Consider the following 24,316-nt stretch of genomic DNA (forward strand, 5'->3'; position numbering starts at 1 on the left):
AGAGCTAAAAGCCACTATTAGAGCAACCTGGGCTATCATAACACCTGAGCAGTGCCACAGACTGATCGACTCCATGCCACGCCGCATTGCTGCAGTAATACAGGCCAAAGGAGGCCCAACTAAATACTGAGTGCTGTACATGCTCATACTTTTCATGTTCATACTTTTCAGTTGGCCAACATTTCTATAAATCCTTTGTTTTTATTGGCCTTCAGTAATATTCTAATTTTCAGATATGATGAATTTGAGATTTTCATTTGTTGTCATTTGTAATCATCAAAATTAAACAAAATAAACATCTGAAATATATGAGTTTGTATGTAATGTATGAATATGATATACAAGTTTCACTTTTTAAATGGAATTACTGAAATCAATCTACTTTTTCATGATATTCTAATTTTATGACCAGCACCTGTATATATATATATATGTATGTATGTATGTAAAGAAACAAGATGTGTAGAATGAATAATTCAATGCTTTATAAATGAGATTTCAAGTAAATGCCAGTGTTTCCCTAATTAATAAACTTCAGTATAAATCCACCTGTATTAGAAAAGCTTCAGGAGTTTGTTTCAGAAGCTCAGCGAGCAAAAAGCATCATAGAGGTAAAAGAAAATGCACAGCTCAGCAAAGAGCATACAAAACATCTCTTTAAAAATCTGACTTCTGTGAAAAAGCGTGCAGAGAAAAACTCTGTTTGTAGTTTTCCAGAAGTCATGCAGAAGATAAAGCAGATAATCTGGTCAAATGAGACTAGCTTGAACATGTTGGGTTACATAGAAAATGCTGCATATGTACAAAAGCTGACACTTCATATCATCACCTTGAACACTACACAGTTGCAATGAAATATCTTCGGCATCTTCAGCAGAGACACAGCAGCAGGTCATACTGGAAATATGTGGCAATCGTTGCTTTATTTTCAAAGAATCTTGAAGGACAAAGCTAGTAGAAAAACCTGCTGCCATGTTCAACCTCAATAAGGCTGAACAGAAACCTGCAGCACAGCTCCTGGTTTAGGAAGAATCTTAAAAACATTTGATCATTTTCCTCACAATATGCACAACTAACTGATGGTTTTTTCATTTATTTTTTCATTTATTAGAAAAACAAAACAAATTGTTTTTATTGGAGAAAAAAAAATACTGATGCAGAAAAAAGAACAGATCGATTACTGACTAATTTACATTTATGAAATGAATCCGTTTAGCAGGACTAACAAAATAAAAACAACCTAATGGCTTCCACTGAGAAATCAACCGATGTTAGAAATGCCCACAGGAAAACAGAGTTAAAACTCCTCTTTCATTAAAACTAGATTACAGTGGATATAAAGACAAAAAGGTGAAGCAAAATGGTAAAGTTTCATTCACAGAATGAATATTAGGAAATCAAAAGAACAACAAAGATTAACAGCCTTTACGAGTGTGTACTTAAGTAACAGAAGTCTGAGGCTGAGATGTGGCCCCTCTGCTGACTGACAGTGATTTCTGATTCTGCCTCTTTATCTCAAAGCTTGGCCTGGCTGCACATTAGGCCTCTGATTGGTCTGAAAAGCTCCGGTTCACTGGGAATTACTGGATAAAGCGCGGAATGATGAGTGTGATCCGAACCATATGGGCGCGGAGCAGCAGAGGGGATTCTGAGGGGTTCTTTACAGATCCCCTGGTTTACACTCAGCCATCAGAGCAGAGTGAATAATAATATCCAGAGCCGTTCAATACTGACGGTCAATGAAGCACCAACAGTTTCAAAATGCCAACTGACTGCTAACTCTGAATAAGTAGAGTAAAAACAACATTGGGGGGAGAGCGCCGTTCCACCGCTGTCAGAGGTCTCAGCGTTTGGCTCTCTTCGAAGGGGGCTCCTCTGATTTCTGTCCTCCCCGTGTTCGCACAGCAGGGGGGCTGGCCTCGCGTTTACGGCCCCCCTTGGCTGAAGCCTGGGCCCTCGTCCCGCTGCAGGAGGGAAACAAGGACCGAGTGTGGGTACATTTGGTAATTCAAGGCCTATTTGTGAGGTAGTTCCTCAGTAACTACTGCATACACACAAACTGAAGATACATTTTCCAAGATATCAATTTGTGAAACCGGGGTTTCAGATTGTAAGATTTCTGATAGAATAAAAAAAGAAATCTGCAAAAAAGGCATAAAATCACATGGTTAGGACGTATTTTACAACAAAAAAGCCGCTTTCACCAAGCATAACCACCAGAATTAAGATTTTTTGGTAACAAATAAAAATATAATTACTTTATCTAGTGCTGGGGTCTGAAAAAATAAGCTTTATTTTAGTTCCAATGACTTTTAAAAGAGGATAAAAAGTAAAAAAAATATATATAAACCAGAAGATAAAAAACAAAAAGACATTAAACCTGAACTTTAGAAATTATGTTTCTAAGCAGAACTGCAGTGACTTATAATCCAAAGAATATGTGACATAATGATTAGGATTAACCATTTTTAACATTTGGAAAACTCAAGGGGAACTATTTTGATTATTTTATGAAAATGGGCACTAATATATGAATAGTTTCTTACTTGAAAGCTTCAAAAAAAGAGGAAAAAAAGTATTAGTAACCAAGCAAAAATGAGGGTAATTTTAAAGCGATTAAAGCCGTTTTCCTTTAATTCAGGGGACAGATTTATCCTTTTCATTCTGGGAACTAATAACGTGACATTCCAGGAAAGCTTTTGAATAAAATGTTCTCTTTTACAGTGAAACGGCCTCCGGTTGCAGTCACTTTTGGTTGCCTTCTGCTGAAAGCTGCTTCAAGCTGCTGAACCTCAAAGAGACGGACTCACCGTGTGCCAGCTGTGGTCTCCTCTTTACCGCTCTGTCGACTTGCCCGGGTGGAGGGTTTACTTGGCTTGTTTCTGAGGAGCAGTAAAACTAAATTATTGCTTTAGTGCTAAATCTTCCCTGCTCTCATTAAATGTGATGAAACGGCGTCAATGGGTTCTTCAGTCTAAAGATGTTAAGACAGCGATCAGATGTTTATCACCACAGATGAACAGCTTTACTCTACTTCTTTTTAGCAGCTTTAAAAGAACTGACCTCGTGGATCCACAGTGGAGGCTGATGTTTAATCTGAAACTATCAGAAAGAATCTTAAAAACTACCTTTGAGCTTCGAGACGCGCTGCAGACCGAGTCGTTGCTCTGGTTGCAGCTTCCTTTCCCTCCTCTTCTTCACTGTTGCTTTCCTCTTCGTCTTCATCATTTTGCCCACTTTCCCTCTCATCTGGTTTACTCTCCTTTTTTACTGTTGAAGAATAATTGACAAAAAAAAAAACCCAGAAAGGTTCAAGACATACTTTTGCCAAAATACAACAGTATGGGACAAACGTGAGTCAAACATGTCAAACATTTTTTCACAAGTTCATTTTAAAGCATCTTCCAGATTATTTACCAACATAAAAGCTCAACTTCTAAAGGGCTAATCCGGCTTAGCAATTGTATTTTACATACTCAAAAAAAAAATGAAGAAGAGATTAATGCAACGTTCACACCGCACACACTTTGGGCAGCAAAAAAGCGCCTGCTGCTTCATTGTTGATGCTTGTCTACATTAAGGTCAGATAGACCGCAGGATCATCTTTGACGCTCATGAAGCTTTCAGTAAAGTGTGTCCAGATGCATCTGATGCTTCTGCTGCTTCTATGTTCAATGGCAGAGAGCGGCTTTGGTATATTTGCTGTGATAAGCTGGTAAAAAGAAGTTTTAATGTACTTTTAAGCGACAAAATTCACCTGAAAACATATTCTGTGCGGTCAGTTCATCAAGATTATGATCCTGCCTTAAAATATTATTTGCAGAGCCGCGCAGACCCCCACATACCGGTGGTGCGCTGTCGCTGGGAATCCCCAGCAGCAGCTGGGGGGTTTCCGCTACAGTTTGTGGCGGCTGGAAGTAGAGGTTAGCGTTTTTCAGGTACGTGGTACAAACTGCAGGCACCATGATAATAAAAGCAAACATATTTTGCCAACAGGATTCCACATTTGAAGTTAATTTAGGTGTTAATAAACAGTTTCAGAGGAGTGATCATCGCTTTCTGCATCAGTAGTGCTGTGTCTGTCTCCCTGCCAGCTCCCAGATCAGCTTCTCTGATTGGTTGATACGGCGCATCTCTAGCAGCTGCTGCTTGTGAAGCACGCAACGCACAGCAGATGCTCAGAAGCTCATGAGGCGCTGCTCAGATGCGCTGCAGGACATTTTGATGCGTGTCAATCATAGACTGCATGTAAACCATCTGCTTTTGCTGCTTCAGTCGTGTGTGGTCTGAACGTAGCATAAGACTTATTAATACTAACAACGTATAAAAGGATTTTTTTTTATTGGTTCAGTTAATAATACTGGATGATATTTGCTTTTACCTGAGTCGTCAGCTGCAGCAGCAGCAGCAGCAGCCGCAGCTGCAGTTGCAGCCTTCGGTGGTCGTCCCCTCCGAGCCGGTTTCTTAGGAGTTGCCTCTTGGTCCTGCTGCTCCTCAGACTAATAGGAGTTAAACCAACCAAAGCAAGAAGTCAAAACATTTAAAGAAAGTCCAAAACGCAGAATAGAAACAATGACAGAAGAATAATGAACATTGCAGATAGGAGGTTATTGATTAACAGGACGTTATTTCATTGGCAACATACGTTGTCTGGCTTTGTCTCACTGCCACTCTTTTCTTTCACTTCTTCTGAAGGGTTTGAAGAAGAGGTGCATCCTGAAAAAAATAGACCAACCAATTTATGTTGTTTTATAAGGCAACATCTGCACTTCACAAAGTAATGGAGATTATTTTATGCAGCAACATCTGTGATAATCTCCCATTTGCATCATGTCATTCCTATGAGGTGTGTTTCCTGACCACTGATTTTGTCTTCTTGTTCCTCACTTTGTTCTTGCTCATTCTCTGCCCCCCCCTGCTCAGCCCCGACTTCCTGCAGAGTTGAAAATGGGTGAAATTAAAAACACTACAGTAACAGTTTGGTCCAAAAAAAAGGGACTAAATTAGAAATCCTTCCACCTCTCCAGACTCCTCTGCTTCTTCTGATCTCTTCCTCTTCATCCCCGTCTGACCTGGAGTTTAAACATGAGCTGTTGTTAGAGATACATCCACATGAACACAGCTCCTCTCTTATAGACAGATTTCACTGCTGAAGATCGAATAAGCTTTGCAGAGATCGGATGATGACTTTTATGTTAATTCTTATATTGCAGAATCATAAAGTCTATTATTTCTTGATTTATTCATTTGTTTTTCATCAGGGACAAAACAATTAGCTGAACTTGCACTCAGAGTATTTGGAAAAATACTGAATGAAAATAATATTGAATGATAGAGTCTCTGACAGCGAGTCCATCATGCTCCACTGGGGGTCAATAGCTAGAACAGTTCCTAACAGCAACAAACTTTACATTTGAGTGAAATGAAGGTAAAATAGTCTTGGTAAATTAATGTAAAAACAAGCTATTGAAATAATAATTGCTTTGTATAGTTTTGCTTTTTCTAGTTTGAACTGAATCTAATAAATAATAATAATTAGAGATGTAATATATGTAATTGTCCATTGACATCAATCGTTTTATTCAAAGTAGAAGTTTTGTCTATTATGTTCTTAATCATCATTACATGGTAAACATTATGAACTGTTTGGCTCAGTTTCGCCTCAAAAGCTGAATGCCAAACCGCCCCCTAAGCACTAACCCTTAACTATTGAGTGTCACTTCCAATGAAGTCACTCTCAGCTGTGGAAGGCGCCTTGATTGAAGGTGTGGGAGTATAAATGAGAATGGTACGGCTTCTTCCCTCCAACGGAAAAGGAAAGCAGTTGTTGCTATGGTTACATAGTGACGCCCCATATGGGTGGCTTTAGTATAAATAACATTAAACATTTGCCCCTTTCTTAGAACAAATGTAAATGGTCAGATAAAACTATTTCAAAGAGGAACTTCCATTTTGGAATGAATTACCTTTTTTTTCTGTCAGTGCGATGAAGATGCAGCAAACCAGTGGAATTTACATTTAGGTTGCTGTAACACGTGCTGAAAAATTCCAGCGAGTCTGCACTGATGCAGATTCACTATTAAGGATTGAGCGGTCCACTCACCCTACCCACTAGGTGGCTTGGGATGGCACTTAATGTGGCAGACCCTCACTGGGAACGCGCAAACGGAGGGTTAGTGCTCAGGGGCCGGTTTGGAATTGGGCCATATATTTCATTAATCTTTCTCTTAAAGACTAAAGTGGTGTAAAATAAATAGAACCACAATAACAGGGGCAGCTTGTGTTAGTCAGCTGAGGAGACGACGCTCAGGGGTTAATGATGAGTATCTGAGGAACACGTCTGCTCTCGGCTTCCCTATATCTGGCACTGGATACTCATGAAAATATAGTATTTTATAAATCACGTAAATCCATACAATATTAAGGAATATTTTCCATAGTAAACTTTAGATCCATACTTTTGAGGACTCTTTGCCAGATAAACTGAGCCTAGTCCTTGTGTGATAGTACAACAAACTCACGTGTGTCTCTGCTCTCCTGGAAATCTGACTTCTCAGTGTCTTTATGTTCCTCTGCAGCAGGAGAAACCAGCTGAACTTCACTTTTACTCTGTTTGTTTTCCTGTGCTCCACTTTGCTGCTCAGGGCCCTGAAAAGACAAGTTGCAAATAAAAGCAATTTTTGAGGTTCAATATTCAGCAGATTTTGCACTATTATGCACTATAAAAGTATAAGCAGAGATGAATGCTTTTTAAAATATGTTGCAGCTATACACATAATATCCTGAACCAACCTCTTTGCCGTCTTCTTCTTCAAGTGTCTCAGTTTGACCAGAGCTGTCCTCGGCCACTGCCTCATGTTTCTTCTGAATATCTAAAGTTAGAATACAAAATCAGAGGAATCCATAGAAAGTAAAGCATTCACTCCTCTGCAACAACCTGCTAACAGCGTCTGTTTTATAGATTTAATATAAAGATAGAAAACCAATTTAATTTCAAAAGACAGAAAAGAAATCCCACTTTGTCTGTTTAAACATAGTAATGTCCTGCAGTATGTCACAACAAGCTATATTTAAAAAAACTTCATAACTGAATCATTGCATCCTCTCTCTTAATGGGGGGGGAAAATAAAGAATAATGCTGATAAGAGTGAGTGAGTTATTTCAAAAAATCTAATCTATTGGCGTTTCAGACCAAATCAATTCTGACTAAAATCATGTTTATTATCATTTTAATATTTCATCACTTTTTTTGGATGATCAAACATTAGGCACCCACCATCTTTTGCCCCTTTAGCTGCGCCTCCTGGGCGCCTTCCTCTACGGCCCGGAGTCTTCTCCGATCTCTCAGGTTCTTTCTGAGGATCCTGCTCTGTGCTTTTATGTGGCCGTCCCCTGCGAGGTGCTTTTAACTCTACCACCATCTGCTTCTCACTTTCCTGATGATTTTAGACAGCATGTAAACTTTAACCCCATCATGTCTAATTTAAAAGCTAGAACCTTATCAAGGTTAGCCTCACCTCTACAGACAGCAGCTCGCTCTTTTCATCCTTAGTATCATCTGATGTGCAAAAAAAAAAACACTTTATTAGGGCTCAGAAGGAGTGGTTCTGTTAGTTGGATGGATTCTATCTTCTTATTTGCAAACAATAAAACTGCCTTGATTATTTTATCACCTCTCAGATATCTTACAGTTTTTTTGCCACTTAAAGGTTTAAGATTATTAAAAACATTGTATGTAACCTGTAAATATAATAAGCAGTCTTACAATGACAGTTTACCTTACCACAGGGAGAGAAAACATAAAAATCAATATGCTTCTATGTCAAATATAATCAAATAAGAAAACATGGATGAAATGGAATGAACCAAATATTTAGGGAAGGCCTGATCAGGACTCATCACCTCTACATAAAAAAAACATTAACTTAGAACCTGTTAAACAACATGAAGTACATACAGTAAAATGGTAAAAGATCCGGTTGTTGTTTAAAAAAAACTGATGAACAGATACGCAAGTAACATCTGTGGCATCTTCGTTCTGTCATTTCTAAAGAGCCACAAATGGTGAAAGCTAGAATCTACTCCAGGCCTAAACCTCAGTGGCACCTCTGTTTCCAATCAACAACGAAAGATTCTACAAAGAGGAATGGGCCAAAATGTTTCCAAGGCAGAGCAGTTGTTGCTGCAACTAACGATTATTTTGCAAATGGATTAGTCTGTTGATTATTTTTTCGATTAATAATTGAACAGCAAAAGGTTCCTTAAAGAAGACTTTTTGCTAAACTGAACAAAGAGAAAATAAAGCTTTTCTAATTAAGGATTGCTGGATAGAGCATATTGACAGATGAAAAAGATTTTTATCTTAGAAGCACAATATCTACCCCCCTTTTTTTTTTTTTTTTTTTTACAATTTTGGTATAATTACTGCTCTGAGTGGGTTACTCTGTCAGCTAAAGGCCCATTTTAGAGTCTCTATACTCCAGTTAACCATAAATTGATTACTAAATTAGTTGACAATTATTTCAATAATCGATTAATCCGACTAATTGTTTAATAGTTGATGAATAACTGAACAACCAGACGACTTTCTAATATTTGGCCAGATTTGTCTTGGTATTTCCTTTACTACCCCAAATCATCATTTATAACCTGCATCTGGTATTTACTTATCTTTTTTGGACATTAAGTTACTTTGATCATATAAAACCTTTAAACAAGACAAAAAAAAAAAAAAAATCAGTGTACGTATAATAAGAAAGCCTACAATAATTTGGTTTCGATAAAAAATTATTTTCACTCCGACAATGTTTCAAATGCAGCCAAATAAAAAAATAAAGAAACTTAGATTCTTATCAATTAAACATGAAACTAAACGTACCGCTTTTTATTGAGAGCTTTCTTTTACGTCCTCTTCTCTTAACCACTTTCTCTTCCTGTGAAACAAATAGGGTTCAAGATGGAAGCTGAACTGAACTTTATAATATACCAAAATATAAAAACCAACCAACCTTTTCTGATACGTCTGAGCTCTTCTCATCATCCTGACTGTCTGTGCTCGAGACGTTAGCTGAAAGATTCAGACATGTAGCATTGAAGATCAGGAGCAAAACGATGGATATAAACATCAGAGAAATAAACGTACCGGTTTGTTTGGTTACTGTGATCTCTGGGCCGGCGTCTCCAGCCTGGGTTTGGTCGGACATGTTGGCTTCCATCTAAAACAAGATCAACCACAGGTCAACGGAGGAGAAACATGCTAGACTGATTGAAGCAAAGTTTGAAGGTTAACATCTTACCTTCTCTGGATCACCTTCCTCTGCTGTCTTACTCTGAGTTTCACCTGCGTATAACATGTTTTGATCAAATAAAGAGCAAAATATAGAAAACTGGAGTGATTCTTTCATGCGAAAAAATTTGCTTTTTAACATAATTAATTGATAAAACCTTACATTTCTCATCCTCTGTCTGGTTTTCACCACCTTCTCCTTTTACTGCCTAATATTTATAAGCAGACACATAGAGTTCAAATTTAAAAGAGATTTTAGACAGAATAAGCAGTTCACATTCGTCTCAGTGTAACATCATTCATTCCTGACCTCTGGGTTGCTCTCTCTGACTGCAGCGTTTGGCCCTGCAGAAATCAGTAAGGTTAAGATACCAGAAGAAGAGCTGGAGGCTGCATGTTAGCATCGATCTATTGGCTCTCACCAGATTCACTGAGAATTTCTGAAACGTGCTCAGAGGCTCCAGAAGCAGCTTCAGCTGTTCTCTCTCCTGTGCCGCTGGTGGTCTCCTCTGTTTCTGGTACAAAAAGTAACAAATCTGGTGAAAAAAAAAAAGGTTGAAACGGATGAGAATTACAGTCCATCTAAACAATAGGAACAGAATTTAAAATATATGTTTAAGAATTAACCATTGTCTTTGTCTGCTGGTGCTGATAAAGTTTCAGTAGTTTTAGATTCGTCCTTGGAAGAATCTGGACATTCAAAGATGGCTTCACCCTCCTGTAGAGAAACAAACAGATTTTAACTGATACCATTCAGCCAATGAATACAAAAGAGGACAAAAGCATTCATATCCTTCATAAGGGTTAGATGAGAAACTGTTTGACTCTTTGATTACCTCCAGAGGAGCCTTGTCTGCATTGTTTGTCTCACAAGCATCCATCTTGGATTCAGAGCTTTCCGGTTCATCCTGGAGCTGTGATGCAGATGAGCAGGTTTCCATGGGACTGATTTCAGCGTCTGGTGCTGCTTGGACGTGAGAGGCGGGCTGGTTTCCCTCAGCAGCAGCCAGCGGAGCCTCAGTTACAGGAAGCTGACTCTGGTCCTCAGCTAAAGCAGCAGTTTGCTGCGATGGTTTGCTTTCAGTGGCTGTAAGCTCACCTGAAGCTGCTGCTTGCATGAAGCAAAGCTGGTTTTCCTCTTCGGATGCAGCGGTTTGTTGAGGTAAAGCTGATGAAACCTCAGTCAGTTCAGTTTGAGGAGCGTCCTCCATTAAAGAGGGAGGCTCTACCTCTTCAGCTGCAGGTTGTAAAGATAAAACACCTGAGGCTTCAGGTGCTTCAACCAGAGCCAGCTGCTCCTGGTCCTCAGCTGCAGCAGTGGTTTGCAGAGATGCAGCTGGTTTGGTTTCTGGGGCTGTAAGCTCACCTGAAGCTGCTTGCATGAAGGAAAGCTGACTTTCCTCTTCGGATGCAGCGGTTCGTTGAGGTGAAGCTGATGAAACCTCAGTTGCAATCTGTTCAGTTTGAGGTTCTTCCTCCTTTAAAGAGGGAGGCTGTACCTCTTCAGTTGCAGGTTGTAAAGATAAAACACCTGGGGCCTCAGTTGCATCAACCTGTGCCGGTTGCTCCTGGTCCTTCGCTTCAGCAGCATTTTCCTGAGTTGGTTCGGTTTCACTGGCTGTAGGCTCACCTGAAGCTGCTGCTTGCATGAAGGAAATCTGATTTTCCTCTTCAGATGCAGTGGTTTGTGGAGGTGAACCTGCGGAAGCCTCGGCTGTGACGGGTTCAACCTGAGGTCCCGCCTTCCCTGGAGAGGGATGCTTTACCTCTTCAGCTGCAGTTTGTGGAGATGCAGGAGTTATAGCTTCAGTGTCGGTGAGCTCGATTCCAGGTGCTGCATCCACTGGGGGGAGCACTTTCTCCTCCTTCTCTGCAGCTGTTTGTGGAGATGCAGAACCTTCAGCTGCTGCCTCCACCAGATGAAGAGGCCTTTCCTCCTGAGCTCCAGATGTTTGCTGGAATGTTTCCAGACTAGTTTCAGGGACGGTAAGCTCGATTTGAAGGGAGGCTTCCACTGTAGTGGAGTGTTCCGAAGCAGCCGGTGAAGCTTCAGTGACCATTGGCCCTGATAGAGATGCTGTCTCTGTGGTATCCATGGACTGTGGGTCTTCCCTCAGGCCGTGGGTGCATACGCTGGAGGAAACTGTACTATCGGGATCCATGGAGAGCAAGGTCAGGGCGGCTTCCTTCATCTTCATGTCGGCGTCCTGAAGCTCCATCTCCGGAGTCACTTCCTCTTTAGGACTCTCAGATGAGAGTCTGGCCTCGGCCGACGCGCAGACGTCCATCAGCGTCATCAGGGCGTTGGCCTCGGTGCGTACTCCTGGGTTTTCTGGAGGCTGTGACTCCGCCTCTCCCTCAGATGGCTCGGGGGTGATGTCGCTTAAAGCATCGCAGGTGTCGTCTGAGAAAGACGTGGTGGCGGTAGGGGGATCAGACTCTGTGTTTGCCTCTTGGAGAGGAGCTTGTTTCTTTGGAGGCTCGTCTGACCTGGAGGGTTTGACCAAAGTTTCCGCTCTGTCATCTTTCTGGGGTTTATCTTCTTGTCTCTCAATCTTCTTTTCAGGGACTTTATCTTTCTTCTCCAGCTTTTTCTTTGACATTTTAAGCTCTGACTTTTCAAGTGCAGCATCTTCAGACGCTTTCTTCTGTTCTTTTTGGCTTCCATCTTTTTTCTTCCCTTTCACTGCTTCAGGTTTACAGATCAAAGCGCTTCGGACATCAGGACTCTGAGGTTTCTTTTCCATCTTCACCGATGATGCAGCCTTTGCCTCCTCTTTGGGTTTTGCGTTTGGTTTTTCGGCACTCTTGTCTTTATCTGCAGGCTTTACCTTTTTGGAATCTTTTTCAGTTTCAGGGTTAGACTTGTGCGTCCTCTGGCCATCGGTTCTTCTCCGCTCTTTCTCACCATCCGTTTTAGATTTGGGTTTATCTCCGGGTCTGTCCTCAGAGTGACTCTTTGACCTTTTCAACACGTCCTTACTGTGTTTCTCTTTCTTCTTGGTGCTTTCAGAGTTGGGCTCCTTATCGGAGCGATCCTCTGAGGATCCCGCAGAATCTGGGCGATTCAGCTGCTTTAGATCGCTTTTCATTAAAGATTTATCTCCTTTAGCCTTTTCCTTTTCTTTGCTCTTATCTTTTTCCTTTATTTTGTCCTTCTCCATAGATCCTCCTTTTATTTTCTTCGGATCTTTAGACCCTCCTTCATCAGTGCTGTCCTCTGTAACCTTTCCTTCTTTAGCAATCCCAGATATTTTCTTCTCACTTTTAACCTTAACCTTCTTCTCAGTCTTTTCTTCAGAGGGAACTTTTGCACCACCGTCCCTCTGCAGAGGTTCTTCCACAAGATGTTCAGGTTTCTTCTCGTGCTTTTGTTTGAGCTTGGAGCGTTCGTCAGACTGGCTGCGCTCCTTCTCCTTGCGTTCTTTTCGGGGCAGACGGTCAAACTTCCCAAAGGAGCGCTGTTTGAGAGCCTCCTGGGAGCCTTGTTCCAGATCGAGGATGAACGAGTGTGTCCGGCTTTTCTCAGACAGCTTCTTAGTTTCACTGGACACCTCAGACACGCTGCCGCTTGTGCGCCCAGGCCTGTCGTCTGCGGAGGCAGATTCAGACAGATTTCTCACTAGTTTAGCTTGCAGGGCTTTTGAAGTCGATTGTTTCACCTCCTGTTGAAAAAGAAATGGAACAAAATAAAGGTTGGTTCCGTAAAAGTCAACCCACTCCATGCTAAATGTTTTCTTTCTCTCACCGATTTCTTGGATATCTCTCCTGTCTCTCCTTTCTTCTTAATAAACACATCTCCCTCTTTTCTGGAAGAGAGTTGAAACATTTAAAGCTTACATCTCCTGAAACATCTAAAGCTGTCTCTTTGTTAGAAGTAGCAGTTAAATGGTGCAGCTGCTGATGTCACACCTTGAGTCTAGTTTCCGCTTCCTGTTGAGCGCCATTTTCTTCTCCAGAACTTTCCTTTCTTTCCGGGCTTCTTTGGCTTTGGGGCTCTCCAGCCCGGCAGCGTCAGAACCTTTCGTTTTTCTTTTGTCTGGTAAAGAAAATGAGGCATAGCAAATGATGCGGTCCATTTAAAGTGCAGCAAAAATAAAAATCACAGGGGTGTGGTAAGCCCTCAAATTTGCCCCAATGAGTAAAGCTCAGTGGGACTGGAAGGGGAACTTCTGTAAACAGCCCTGCCTCCATAGGATTCAGATCTGGACTTTGACTAGGCCATTTAAACACTTTGATTTAGCTGTGTTTGCCTTTTCCACTTATAGTGTTGCTTTAATTGTTGTATAATTTCTTTCACAGGAAGAAAACACCAAACAGGACTGCTTCTGCTGCGCTGCCAGGGTTACCTCAGACATATTGGGTATTTTTCTAATGAACAGTCAGAGTAGGTAGATAACTAGATCTTGGAGTATTTGCAGTTTATTTATCCATCCATCCATCAATTTCCCGTCAAGCTTATCCCAAGAGGGGTTGCGAGAGGTGCTGGTGCCTATCTCCAGCTGTCTATGGGCCAGAGGCAGGGTACACCCTGGACAGGTCGCCAGTCCATCGCAGGGCAACACAGAGACAAACAGGATAAACAACCATTCGCACACAAACTAACACCTAAGGACACTTTAGAGAAGCCAATTAACCTAACAATCATGTTTTTGGACTGTGGGAGGAAGCCGGAGTACCCGGAGAGAACAATTGACAGTTTATGCTGACTAAAAAAACTTCTTCTTAAAACCATCTGTCTTCATAACTATAGATTACTTTATGTTTGGCTATCAGATAGGGTGTCATTAAAACAATGTGGCTGTTTAACAACTGTAAATATAACTAGATTATTCCAGAATAAAACAGAGTGGGATGAGTTTAATGTGATGATGTTTAATGTTCAATAGGGATTCAGTTTTGGTCACCCCTTTTATGCAGCATGTCACCACAAAGAGAAGTAATCCCACCTTGCTCTTCCGCCTGCGCTGCTTTCTGTTTGCGCTTCTCCTCCAGCCGCTCTCTGTTCTGCTGTCTCTTTAGCAGCCGGTCCTCTTTGTCTTTAGCCTGATAAATCAGATTCAGGTTTATATTCTGTACATCCAGCAGTTATTTTTCATCATCTTTAAAACTTTAACCATCGACATAAAAAGAAGTTCTATTCATTGAAAATAGATTTTAGTCTTTGCTGAATGTGAACATCGTTTCACTCACAGCAGATCTACGACGCTCCTCCACAGTGACCTCGTCATCTGAGTCGCTATAGTAACGGGAGTAGAGGAATGGTTTGTGGACATACGCCTTACGCCGAGGTTTTCGCTCCTTGTCTTCACCGTCTGTCTCATCTGCGGTTGGTTTCCACTCAGCTTTCTCACCTTGATCTGCAGACGAGTAAACATGGTGGATATCAGCTCCAAACCATTCCAGCAGGAGAAACAAAGCAGCAGCAGCAACAAAAACTGAAGGTAGAGACCGTCTGCTGGAAGCTCGCCCTCCTCAGAAGAATCCGAGGGCTCCTCATCCTCGTCACTTTCCTCTTCGAAAGACGACAGGTCGCTGGTGTGGACGGAGCTCACTGTGATGTCACTCAGGCCTTCCAGGTCCGAGTCCTCCAGAGAATATTCTGTAAAATACATAAACACAAAAGTTTAAAATCATTCTAATCTATAAAACACTGCAACCCTGCTTCTAGCTGTCTATATGTCCAAGAGTGAAATACTGGTGCCTGGGAATAAATGCTCCATCTAAGGCTTTCCCCACACTAAAAGGACATATAGTTCCTCCATTGAGTCATGGGTTTACCTTAGAGTTTCCTCCTAGTGTGTCCCACTAACAAAACCTCTAAAGAAACTAAAGCAATTCAACTGACTCTTGTTGATAAGAAGGAGCAGTGGTTGATTTTTGGCTCAAATCTTATTTTACCACAACAGACCAGGTCAGCTTTAGTGTATTTGAATGAAGACCCAAATGTCAACACCTGCTAATCCAACCATTACCTAAGAACAAGACACCAAGATACTCGAGGCAGAAATTGTTTTAACATTTTAAACAGCTTCAAAAACCTATGAATAAATTATATGAAGCGGCAAAAAAAGGTAGGAAGTTAACTAGATAGGTAGATAAAGGAAACCAATATAACTAACCAATAAATAAATAAACAGAAATATAAGAGATGAACTTTTCATCTGATTCAGAAAGAATGCTTTAAATAGAGAGATGCGAGTTAGGAACAAGAATTAAGTTTAGCCATAGACTAGATTTCTTTTATGACTTTATTATATTTTAGATTAACCTGTAGTAAAAGTTCTGCCATCATGTAAAGGTGAATTTTCTGACTATAAAAGCGAAGAACAGCTCACCCTCCTTTATCCTCTCTCTGGCCTTCTGCTTGGCCGGGCTTGTAGATTTTACCGCCTCATCTTCTGATTTGTCCTCAGACGCCTTTCCGCCCAGTTTGCTTGCAGGTTTTTCCTTCTTTTCCTCCGTTTTTTCCAGAGCTCCTGATTCCTCCTCCTCAACTTTTACCTCCTCTTTTAGTGGCTCCTTCTCCACCTCCATCTGCTCCTCCAGGTTTTCTGTCTTTACTTCTGCTGCTTGGACTTCAGCTGCATTTGAATCTTCCAGACGCGTTCCTTCTAGGTTACTGTCACCATCCTGGATGATCTCCATGTCGCTCTCACTCTCCTCCACCAGCTCCATGGGCTCATCCCCAGCCTGAGTTTTGCCGGCCTTTTCAGAAGCTGAACTGGTCCGGACACTTGCCTCCATATTGAGAGAACTGATGGTCTCCAGAATGGACATGGCATTGCTGCCAGTGGCAGGAGTTGGAGCTGATGATGAAGCTGTGGAGATAGCAACAGGTGAGGAAGATGATTTGTGAACTTTGGCGTGGGGAATTATTATTTAACCTAGGCAGATTAGTACTACAGCGTGACCACCTCATGATTGGGAGGAAAAAGAGCAGAAATATAGATAAGAAAACACGGAAAAGGTTGAGCACCTTGTTCAGGAATGTTGCTCTCTGTCTTGATCTCCGCTGGTGTCAGAGGAGCCATCGGCTCTTCAGAGCAGCTGCCTGGTGACAGAAATTCACGGACCACCCTCTCCACCTGCGGCCTGAAGATGTGATTGACTTTGGGGTCCACCACCTGGGCTACAATCCTATCCACCCCCTGCTCCAGCATACCGGATCTGGGAGAGAAACAAAAAGGAAAAATACAACAATAAATAAAGAACTACAAACAAAAGCAGATGGAACCAGATATTTATGTTTTTTTTTTACTTTTACTCTCTAGGATTTAATCTGAAATAAACTTTTCTTATATGCTTCTTGTTGGATTTATTGGCGGTTGGCAACAAACATTTAGTAGCATTACTGCCACTTACGGCTATGGAGTGTGGTTCGTGATGGACTACTAATAAACATATATATCATATCTAAGAGGAAAAAAAAACACGACATACTTCTACATAACTTTGTATTCTACCCGTCTATATCATAAACACATTCATCCTCTCTACAATCAAATTCTATAAAATAAGTTTTCTTTAAAAATCTAATAATTATTTGCATATGTTTACCCTCCAACTTCTTCCTCAAAATATCTAATAAATGAATCTTTTCCTTAAAACATTCAAACTCTCTCCTCATATATATTGTCTCGTTTTCATATTTATGACATTCCAGTATAACATGATCTATAGTTTCATATTTTCCACAGTAATCACATTTGCCAGTAGTATGCTTTTGAATTTTTAAAAGTGTATAATTAAGTCCTGTATGCCCAAATCCTCACCTTGTTATCACTCTCTCCTCCTTTATTTCATCTTCCATTTCTTCTTTTTCCTATCTTTTGAATTTTATAAAACCATCTTTCTGTTTTTTCTTCATCCCACCTTTTTTCCCATTTTTCCATCAAGTTTTTTTAATAATACTCTTTCCCTCCGATTTACTTGTCTTAACTGTAAAACTAATAGGATTTTGAATGCCCTCTTTGCCATTTTATCTGCCCTCTCGTTTCATTCTACTCCAATATGTGGTGGAACCCACACAAATACAACAATCAAACCCATATTTTTTTATTCTGAATAATGTATAAAATATTTCTAATAGAATGTCCATCCTACTATCTGACTTTTAAACTTAATAATAACTTTTTTTCCGTTTTTTCCTTATATTAGATCAAGAAACACAGACCTTCTTGTCCTTAAGGTGCATGTGTCCAATGTAAATATATTGCCAGTGTAGAACTCAATTTATACTGAGACTAGCTTAAATACCTTCACATAATATCCATTTTTACTTCATTATTCTGCATATTAGCCTTTTGTTCTATGGTTGGTTTGTTTGATTTAATACTCACAGCTTTTATCTTTACTTAATGGTAAAGTGTACCATGTAACATGCAGTTTATTTTGCAGATAAACAGCATGACATTTGGATGTTTATTGGTGAATTTCTGATATCTTGGCTGATTTTTTAACAATGAAAGAAGCACAGACTGAAAAAAATAAGCTTAAAACAAGAAACCTTCAGACTGATTTAGTCAGAGAGCCAGGGGGAAAAGAAACAACACATGAAGTAGAAAAATCAAATAAAGACTCACTGCAGGACGAGCTGTCGGATGTTGTTTCTCAGCTGGTTTTTGTTCAGATGAGGGCTCCATGTGTGATTAGAGAGGTGGTTGGACACAAAGTTGTCCACTCTTTGTTTCAGATTCAAGTAAGCAGGCTGCAAGACATCAACAGAGTGTTTAACAAATATCTGCAGAAAATCAAACTCTCCTACATGTGATGTGACATTTGCAGCTGCCCTGTTGTAACAGGTGAGCTGATAACGTATAGGGGTTGCTAGGTAACAGAGAGATGCTTATTTCTACAAGCAAAGATGTTTAAAGACATTTTTGTTTTGTTTTTTTAAACAAGCAATGTGAAAGGTGAGTTTTGTGTAGATTTTTGAGCTTGCGTTTCTTCTCTACAACAAATTTAATCAAATTAAACGGTGGCCTTTTGAAACCAACCTTATGAAAAATAAAATACTCGCCAATATAAACTAGCAGCACATCCAGAAAACAAATTAGGGTTAGAAAACACAGATCAGAAGTGCTATTTGAACTACAGACTTTGCATGATTTGGATCGTTACCTTTGTATCAACATCTGCCAGACAGTCCCTCCTGAACTGGTCGAAGAGCCCCTGTGTTTTTAAATGACTGACGATCATTGAGACCAGCTGTGGGTCCCCCGGAGGCAAACCAGCCATGTTTCACTCGCACTTCGCTTTTTTTAATTACTTAAAGAGGAAATAAACTAATAACTCATCAGGAGTTGTCCTACTTTAAAAGCACAAGCTATCTGTTTGGGGATATGACGTTCGTCAAAGCAAAAGCGCTTTGAAGGTAACCCGGAAGTACTTTGACCCGTTAGTTGGTCCCGTCAAAATAAGAGTAACAGGTTACGTTAATGTATGTTAATATTAAATAGGTATAATAAACATATACATTCAAAATTATGTCGCTGTTGAGGAAAATCACGCGTTTGATATTAAGAATAATTATTAATGTTGATAGCAATAGCCTTCTCCAGTGACGGTGGCAGGATTCTTGTCTTTATTCATTTAATTTCAACAACGCCCTAAAGGAGCGGAAACTTCTGAACAAAGTATGTATGCAGTCGTTTCAGAAGAATTTCAAAATCCATTCAGAGTACTACGCAACCGAGATGACGCTAAACTGATGCAAAACTCTGAGCACACGTTTTAAAAAGGTTTGATGTTTCGCTTCCCGAGTAGAGTTAACATTACTTGTCAAAGCTGCAAACGACCAAATAAATAATGTTGAGTACAGAACAAACTTTCGCCTCAGTTCCAAAGAATGATACAAATGTCAGACAAAAGTTATGGCAGCGGTGGGATTCGAACCCACGCCCCCGAAGAGACTGGAGCCTTAATCCAGCGCCTTAGACCGCTCGGCCACGCTACCGTGTATGCGCTTGAAGGAACGAAAAAAGGATCTTATAGGTGGTGTATATCTATACATATATATATATGGGACGTATACAGGAAGGAGGAACTCTATTGTGCTTTTTAATGCTCTTAGAAATAATTTTAATGCCACCAGTACTTATTACTCTTTTATATATATATATATTTATATATATATAAATAAAAGTAAACACGGCCAAATCCTTTGTAATCATCATGTTTACCATCGACAGGCTGTAGCCATGTCCCGAATTTCTCGTTTTCCAGCCACTTATGTTAAAATTTGCATTTTCCCATTCTCTAGCTTTTTCTGTACCTGGAGCTTCTGTTCTGAACATACCGCTTTACGATCAAGGAGCAGTTCCATGCAAACACGTGGAGCCAGCTAAATCAGATATATTTGACACTTTTTTTTAATAAAGCATTTTAAATGCCATGATAATCACATTTAATGAGCTTTATTTTCAAATAAGGCCTTAAGTAAAAAAATTATTGAATGATATTTAATGACCTGCAGAAACCCTGATATCTATATCTATCAATATATATATACCCATTTACAAACACACATGCATCGGTGTGAAATCGTACAGCTGTTTCTGAATTCAAAGTTCAAAACACTACAAAAAATTTATTTTTTTGCCTTTATTTTGATTTGAATCAAAAAATCCCAACAGTATATATAAAACAATACAAACTCTCAGTATTTATTAGGAATAAAATGTAAAAATGCCTTTCATACCAAACTACAAAACATCAACTAAACAGGACAGTCACAAGGCAGTCGGTTCAGGGACAGGTGGGAGGAAGGAGTCTGTGAGAGTTGGCCCGCACCCACGGGTGGTCAATAACTTTCTGAAGAGACAGCCGGTCGGTGGGGTTGTGGCGGAGGAGCTTTGAGATCAGGTCCCGTGCACCTTCAGAGACCACTTTGGGAAAGCTCAGATCCACCTGAGAAAAAATAAATAAATCCATTTAGTGTATAATACCAAGGAGGACACTTAAATCTTAATAAATATTCCCTTCAACTGTATCATCTCCACAAAAATATATTTTAGTAGGTGCAAGTTATATAAACAACTTGTTTCACATTTTAATCGATCCATTCACATACATGTCAGGCCTGCAGCTAATTTTATTGAGTTTTTTGATCAAAGAAACCACATCATATTTAAAATGGTTTTAAATCCTTATGTAACACCATCATTTTAAAGACTGAAATGAAGACATAACATCTCATAAAATGTAACATGCTTTCCCCAAGTGAGTGAGGTTTTTTTCACAATAAAACTTAGATAATCAGATAAATGTTCTCAAATCGTTCAGCGCAGAACTGCTCTATCCAGCTCAGAGTATGCATTACACATCCACAGACAGACACAAACCTTCATAATCCTTTTGTAGGTTTCTGTGTGACTGGCTGTTTCAAACGGTGGGTTACCAACTAAGCACTCATAGCACAGGACTCCGATGCACCACAAGTCCACTTTCTCGCTGTGGGTATTTCCCTCAATCATCTCAGGAGGAAGGTAGTCCAATGTCCCGCACATGGTGCGACGTCTGGAAGGATTAAAAAGAGGTGACTTACGTTAAGAAGCTGCATAACCCAACACAGGAGTTCTGAAAAACCTGGGTTTCTTACCTCAGAGAAGGGGCATGGACCGACCATCCAAAGTCCGCTATTTTAAGCTCTCCGCGAAAGCCGAGAAGTAGATTCTCTGGCTTGATGTCCCGGTGAATCACTTTCTTCTCATGGCAATACATAAGAGCATCGGCTATTTCTTCCATGTACTAGACGGTTACAAAAATAATAAAGGCATTTGTTAGCAACACTGAAAGTATAGAAGCAATTCAAGATGATCTCTCCTGGTTTTCTAAGCTTAGTTTAAATGAAATCTTACTGTTGCTGTCCGCTCATCGTCAAAGCGTCCATACTTCTGCAGCTCTTTGTACATTTCTCCACGGGGAGCATATTCAAGCACCAGGAAAACTCTGGTGCGATCATGGAAATAGTTGTAGAAACGCAGGATGTTTGGGTGTCTAAAAGGTGAAAGAAATAATTGACAAAATATAAAGATTGAAAATGTGTCAAAATGATGAGAATTGTTGCAGTTTTTTCCATCTATAATGATATAATCACACAGTCCAAATATCAAAACAAAATCCAGTAACTGTAGTAGAGATGATGGCTAAAAAGTTTAACTAACTTGAGATGTGCTTGAATTTCGATTTCTCTTCGTAGTTGATGCTCCACACCTTCCTTTTCCATCTGGGACTTAAACAACACTTTCAGCGCCACAATAGCTTGCAGTTTCTTCACCCGTGCGAGGTAGACATTGCCAAACTTGCCCTTCCCGAGGGGCCGACCAATGTCAAAGTCTTGAATGGTGATTTTCCTGATGTAAACAAAACAAACACTTTTAACATCATGGAAACTATGAAGAGGTAGAGGAGAGAGCAGTTTTTAAATGCCCTTACTTTGGCAGAGAAGCAGAAGATGAGCTTACACACTCTCTTCCAGGACCTTAAAACAATAAAAAAAAAGAAAAATCATAATAGTAATTGATGGACATTTTTTAAAACTCTGTTTTGTGCAAACAAGGTGAGATTTACCTGAAACCAAAGTTTTCATTGCATCTGATCTCGGCTTTACCACAAGACGCTGCGCTCCACCGTGCATACTTGGGGTTTCAAACTGATAATCAGAGCAGAGATATAAAAAATAAAAAAATCTGAAAATACAAGAAATGTTGACAGTTCTAGTTATGTACCTATATCTACACACTGATTCGCTTTTGGATACATTTGTTTCTACTGATGGTTAACAGCAACTAAATTAGATTTTTCAAGTAAAGGGTGAGCATTTATAAAGGTTAACTACAGTAAATGTTGAGCTTTACTTTTTAATGTAGAAATACCACTCACCTGTCTTTGGGGAGCCCTGGGCTCATAATTTTCCTTATTCTGTAAGAACAAAACAACACCAAATAAGATTCTATGGACACAAATCCTTGAAAAATAACCTTGAAAGAATATTTGACTCCTGAATAAAAGCCTACACAGCTGACGTTAGTTATTTTAGGCTTTTTCTCTCCAAAAAAGGGCTAAACCTAAACCTGGCATCACATTCACCGTGTAGCCTTGTAAAGAAATAGCATTTTTAAACAGTTAGCAACGTTCACTTGAGCCTAAAAAATATCTTTAACTAAGGAGTTAGTCTTACGGGTCTTATGGTTGACGTTAATGTTATTTATAAAGACCGCTCTGCAATTATTCGCTGCTGTGACCGAAAACAGATCAAATAAAATGTCACTAACGTCGTAATAACATTGTTTGTTTGTTTGTTTGTTTGAACACAGGAAGCTAACGTTAGCTAAGACTAACATCAAAAATATATTTTGAAACGCTGTTCCAAACCAGAAAACGTGACTATTTGGATTACATTTTCGACATAAAATAAACATTACCTGCATTTTTGCTAGATATACAGCTTTTAGCTCCACAGCGCAGGGAATCCAGTCTTTCTTTAAAGCTTCCCTCGCCGCCAACGTTTTCAAATCGCCAGTTTCCGCGAACGGGATTGGTCTTCTTCTTCTTCTTCTTCGGTTTATCGGCATTCAGAAAACAGCTATGTGTTGCATTACTGCCGCCAGCTGGTGGTGAATTTTTGAACCACCGGTTAATAATATGAAATATCTAAAATATAAAAATTAGTTAAAAACAAACATAAGATGTTTTTCTATTTTAATTTGGGCAGTTAGCCATTACGAAATGAAAGCAGTCGCGCTGCCGCATATAAAGTCATTTTTGGAACAGCTTAGAACCGCTGATTAATTAGTAGAATATAACAGATGAATGCATATAAAACAATGGCTAACCTCAAACTGAAATGTATTTGGATTTTAATGATAAATGGACAGAGGAGAGGACAGACATTTTTTATCTTTTCTCTTTTTCGTTTTATTTTTATGTCAAATTATTTTTTCCAATAAAATGTCAGGGGAGTACAGAATGATCTAAAAATAATAATAATAATAAATATATATTTTTACTTTAGTCAAGGGAAATATGCATATTTTCTTTTTGTGCAGGAAACACATGCTGGAAAAATACTGTTAAACTAAATCTTTCTGCAGTAATACATCAGCAGGGGTCGCTGTTCTCAAGGGAAATATCAGAAGACAGACCACAAATGATAATGGTCAATGGCTTTTTTATTGTTGACTAATAATCTGGAGGTCATTTTTCTAAAATTTATACAACAAATGAAAAAAAAAAATCTTATTACAAACTATAGAATGCAAAGTATATATGTAATTATCAAGTTCACCCCAGCCATAGTTATATATGGAGAAGAGATTTTAATACTGAAATGAATGACAGGTATGATGGGTATCCTCAAAAGGATGAAATTAATGGAATCACACAGGATGTAAGTGATTGATATTTGGACATATAATCACCCAAATACCAAGATCTACCCATGGAGCAATAGGGACTTTCTTTACAATTGATTTTTCTTTTATCACTACAAACATGTTTCAAATAGGTGAAAACAGAAATTATGCAAACAGTATTTACTGAGCTCTAGCTATTAAAATAAACTTTGTTACCAAAAGGTCAAGAGATAAACATGTATAAATGAAAATGTACTTAATGATGTCAACTTTTAAAACAAACTCAACCAATATAGAGAGACCTGGGAATTAATAACATTTTAAATCTGAAAATTTGTAACTAGATTGAGAAAGCAACTCTCTTTTCAAACAATGTCAATTACTGAATATGTTTATTTAAAAAAGGACAAACAAGAACACCTCGAAATAATACAGAACTTAGTAGATTAAATGTATGAAGAAAGGGAAAAGATGCTTTTATAAGATGAAGAAGAAAATGACTTGAGCACAGTGAAAAAATTGTTTGTCTTTCATTTAGAAAAAAAAGAAGACTATGAAATAAAATTTCACAGGTAGACAAACTTTAAATAAATAATGTATCTAAAAATAAAATCAATGAAGAATATGTAGCCAGTTTCTACGGGAAATAATATTCCAGGGATAATCTTGATAA

At 39.3% G+C, this 24,316-nt stretch overlaps 3 protein-coding genes and 1 non-coding gene across 4 annotated transcripts; all 4 read right to left on the bottom strand.

Annotated features, from left to right (window-relative positions):
• Window positions 1-1,107: 1,107 nt before the first annotated feature.
• On the bottom strand, window positions 1,108-9,493 carry LOC119791507 (biorientation of chromosomes in cell division protein 1-like 1). The gene is made up of 16 exons (XM_038297651.1): window positions 9,450-9,493; window positions 9,297-9,340; window positions 9,143-9,215; window positions 9,009-9,067; window positions 8,879-8,933; window positions 7,518-7,558; window positions 7,277-7,436; window positions 6,793-6,872; window positions 6,522-6,648; window positions 5,020-5,072; window positions 4,861-4,933; window positions 4,646-4,716; window positions 4,382-4,499; window positions 3,129-3,270; window positions 2,811-2,882; window positions 1,108-1,964 (listed from the first exon to the last, which is right to left on the bottom strand). Exons 3-16 carry the CDS (start codon window positions 9,213-9,215, stop codon window positions 1,844-1,846), a joined length of 1,245 nt encoding a protein of 414 aa, XP_038153579.1. The 5' UTR covers window positions 9,297-9,340; window positions 9,450-9,493; the 3' UTR covers window positions 1,108-1,843.
• Window positions 9,494-9,517: 24 nt separating this feature from the next.
• Window positions 9,518-18,656, bottom strand: bod1l1 (biorientation of chromosomes in cell division 1-like 1). Its single transcript, XM_038297652.1, has 13 exons — window positions 18,410-18,656; window positions 17,872-17,996; window positions 16,266-16,456; window positions 15,625-16,107; window positions 14,739-14,888; window positions 14,480-14,646; window positions 14,236-14,332; window positions 13,199-13,325; window positions 13,035-13,095; window positions 10,123-12,951; window positions 9,914-10,004; window positions 9,709-9,822; window positions 9,518-9,631 (listed from the first exon to the last, which is right to left on the bottom strand). Exons 1-13 carry the CDS (start codon window positions 18,524-18,526, stop codon window positions 9,582-9,584), a joined length of 4,602 nt encoding a protein of 1,533 aa, XP_038153580.1. The 5' UTR covers window positions 18,527-18,656; the 3' UTR covers window positions 9,518-9,581.
• A 506-nt stretch (window positions 18,657-19,162) lies between these two features.
• trnal-aag lies at window positions 19,163-19,244 on the bottom strand. Its single transcript has one exon. It is a non-coding gene; the product is annotated as a tRNA-Leu (tRNA).
• Window positions 19,245-19,880: 636 nt separating this feature from the next.
• aurkb (aurora kinase B) lies at window positions 19,881-22,841 on the bottom strand. The gene is made up of 9 exons (XM_038297627.1): window positions 22,714-22,841; window positions 22,172-22,210; window positions 21,860-21,941; window positions 21,725-21,770; window positions 21,454-21,642; window positions 21,148-21,286; window positions 20,889-21,037; window positions 20,632-20,806; window positions 19,881-20,197 (listed from the first exon to the last, which is right to left on the bottom strand). The coding sequence occupies exons 1-9, from the start codon at window positions 22,717-22,719 to the stop codon at window positions 20,036-20,038; spliced, it is 987 nt and encodes a 328-aa protein (XP_038153555.1). The 5' UTR covers window positions 22,720-22,841; the 3' UTR covers window positions 19,881-20,035.
• Between the last annotated feature and the right edge of the window lie 1,475 nt (window positions 22,842-24,316).

Source organism: Cyprinodon tularosa, unplaced genomic scaffold, assembly GCF_016077235.1.
Source record: "Cyprinodon tularosa strain WSP-4 unplaced genomic scaffold, ASM1607723v1 ctg393, whole genome shotgun sequence".
Taxonomy (NCBI): Eukaryota; Metazoa; Chordata; class Actinopteri; order Cyprinodontiformes; family Cyprinodontidae; genus Cyprinodon; species Cyprinodon tularosa.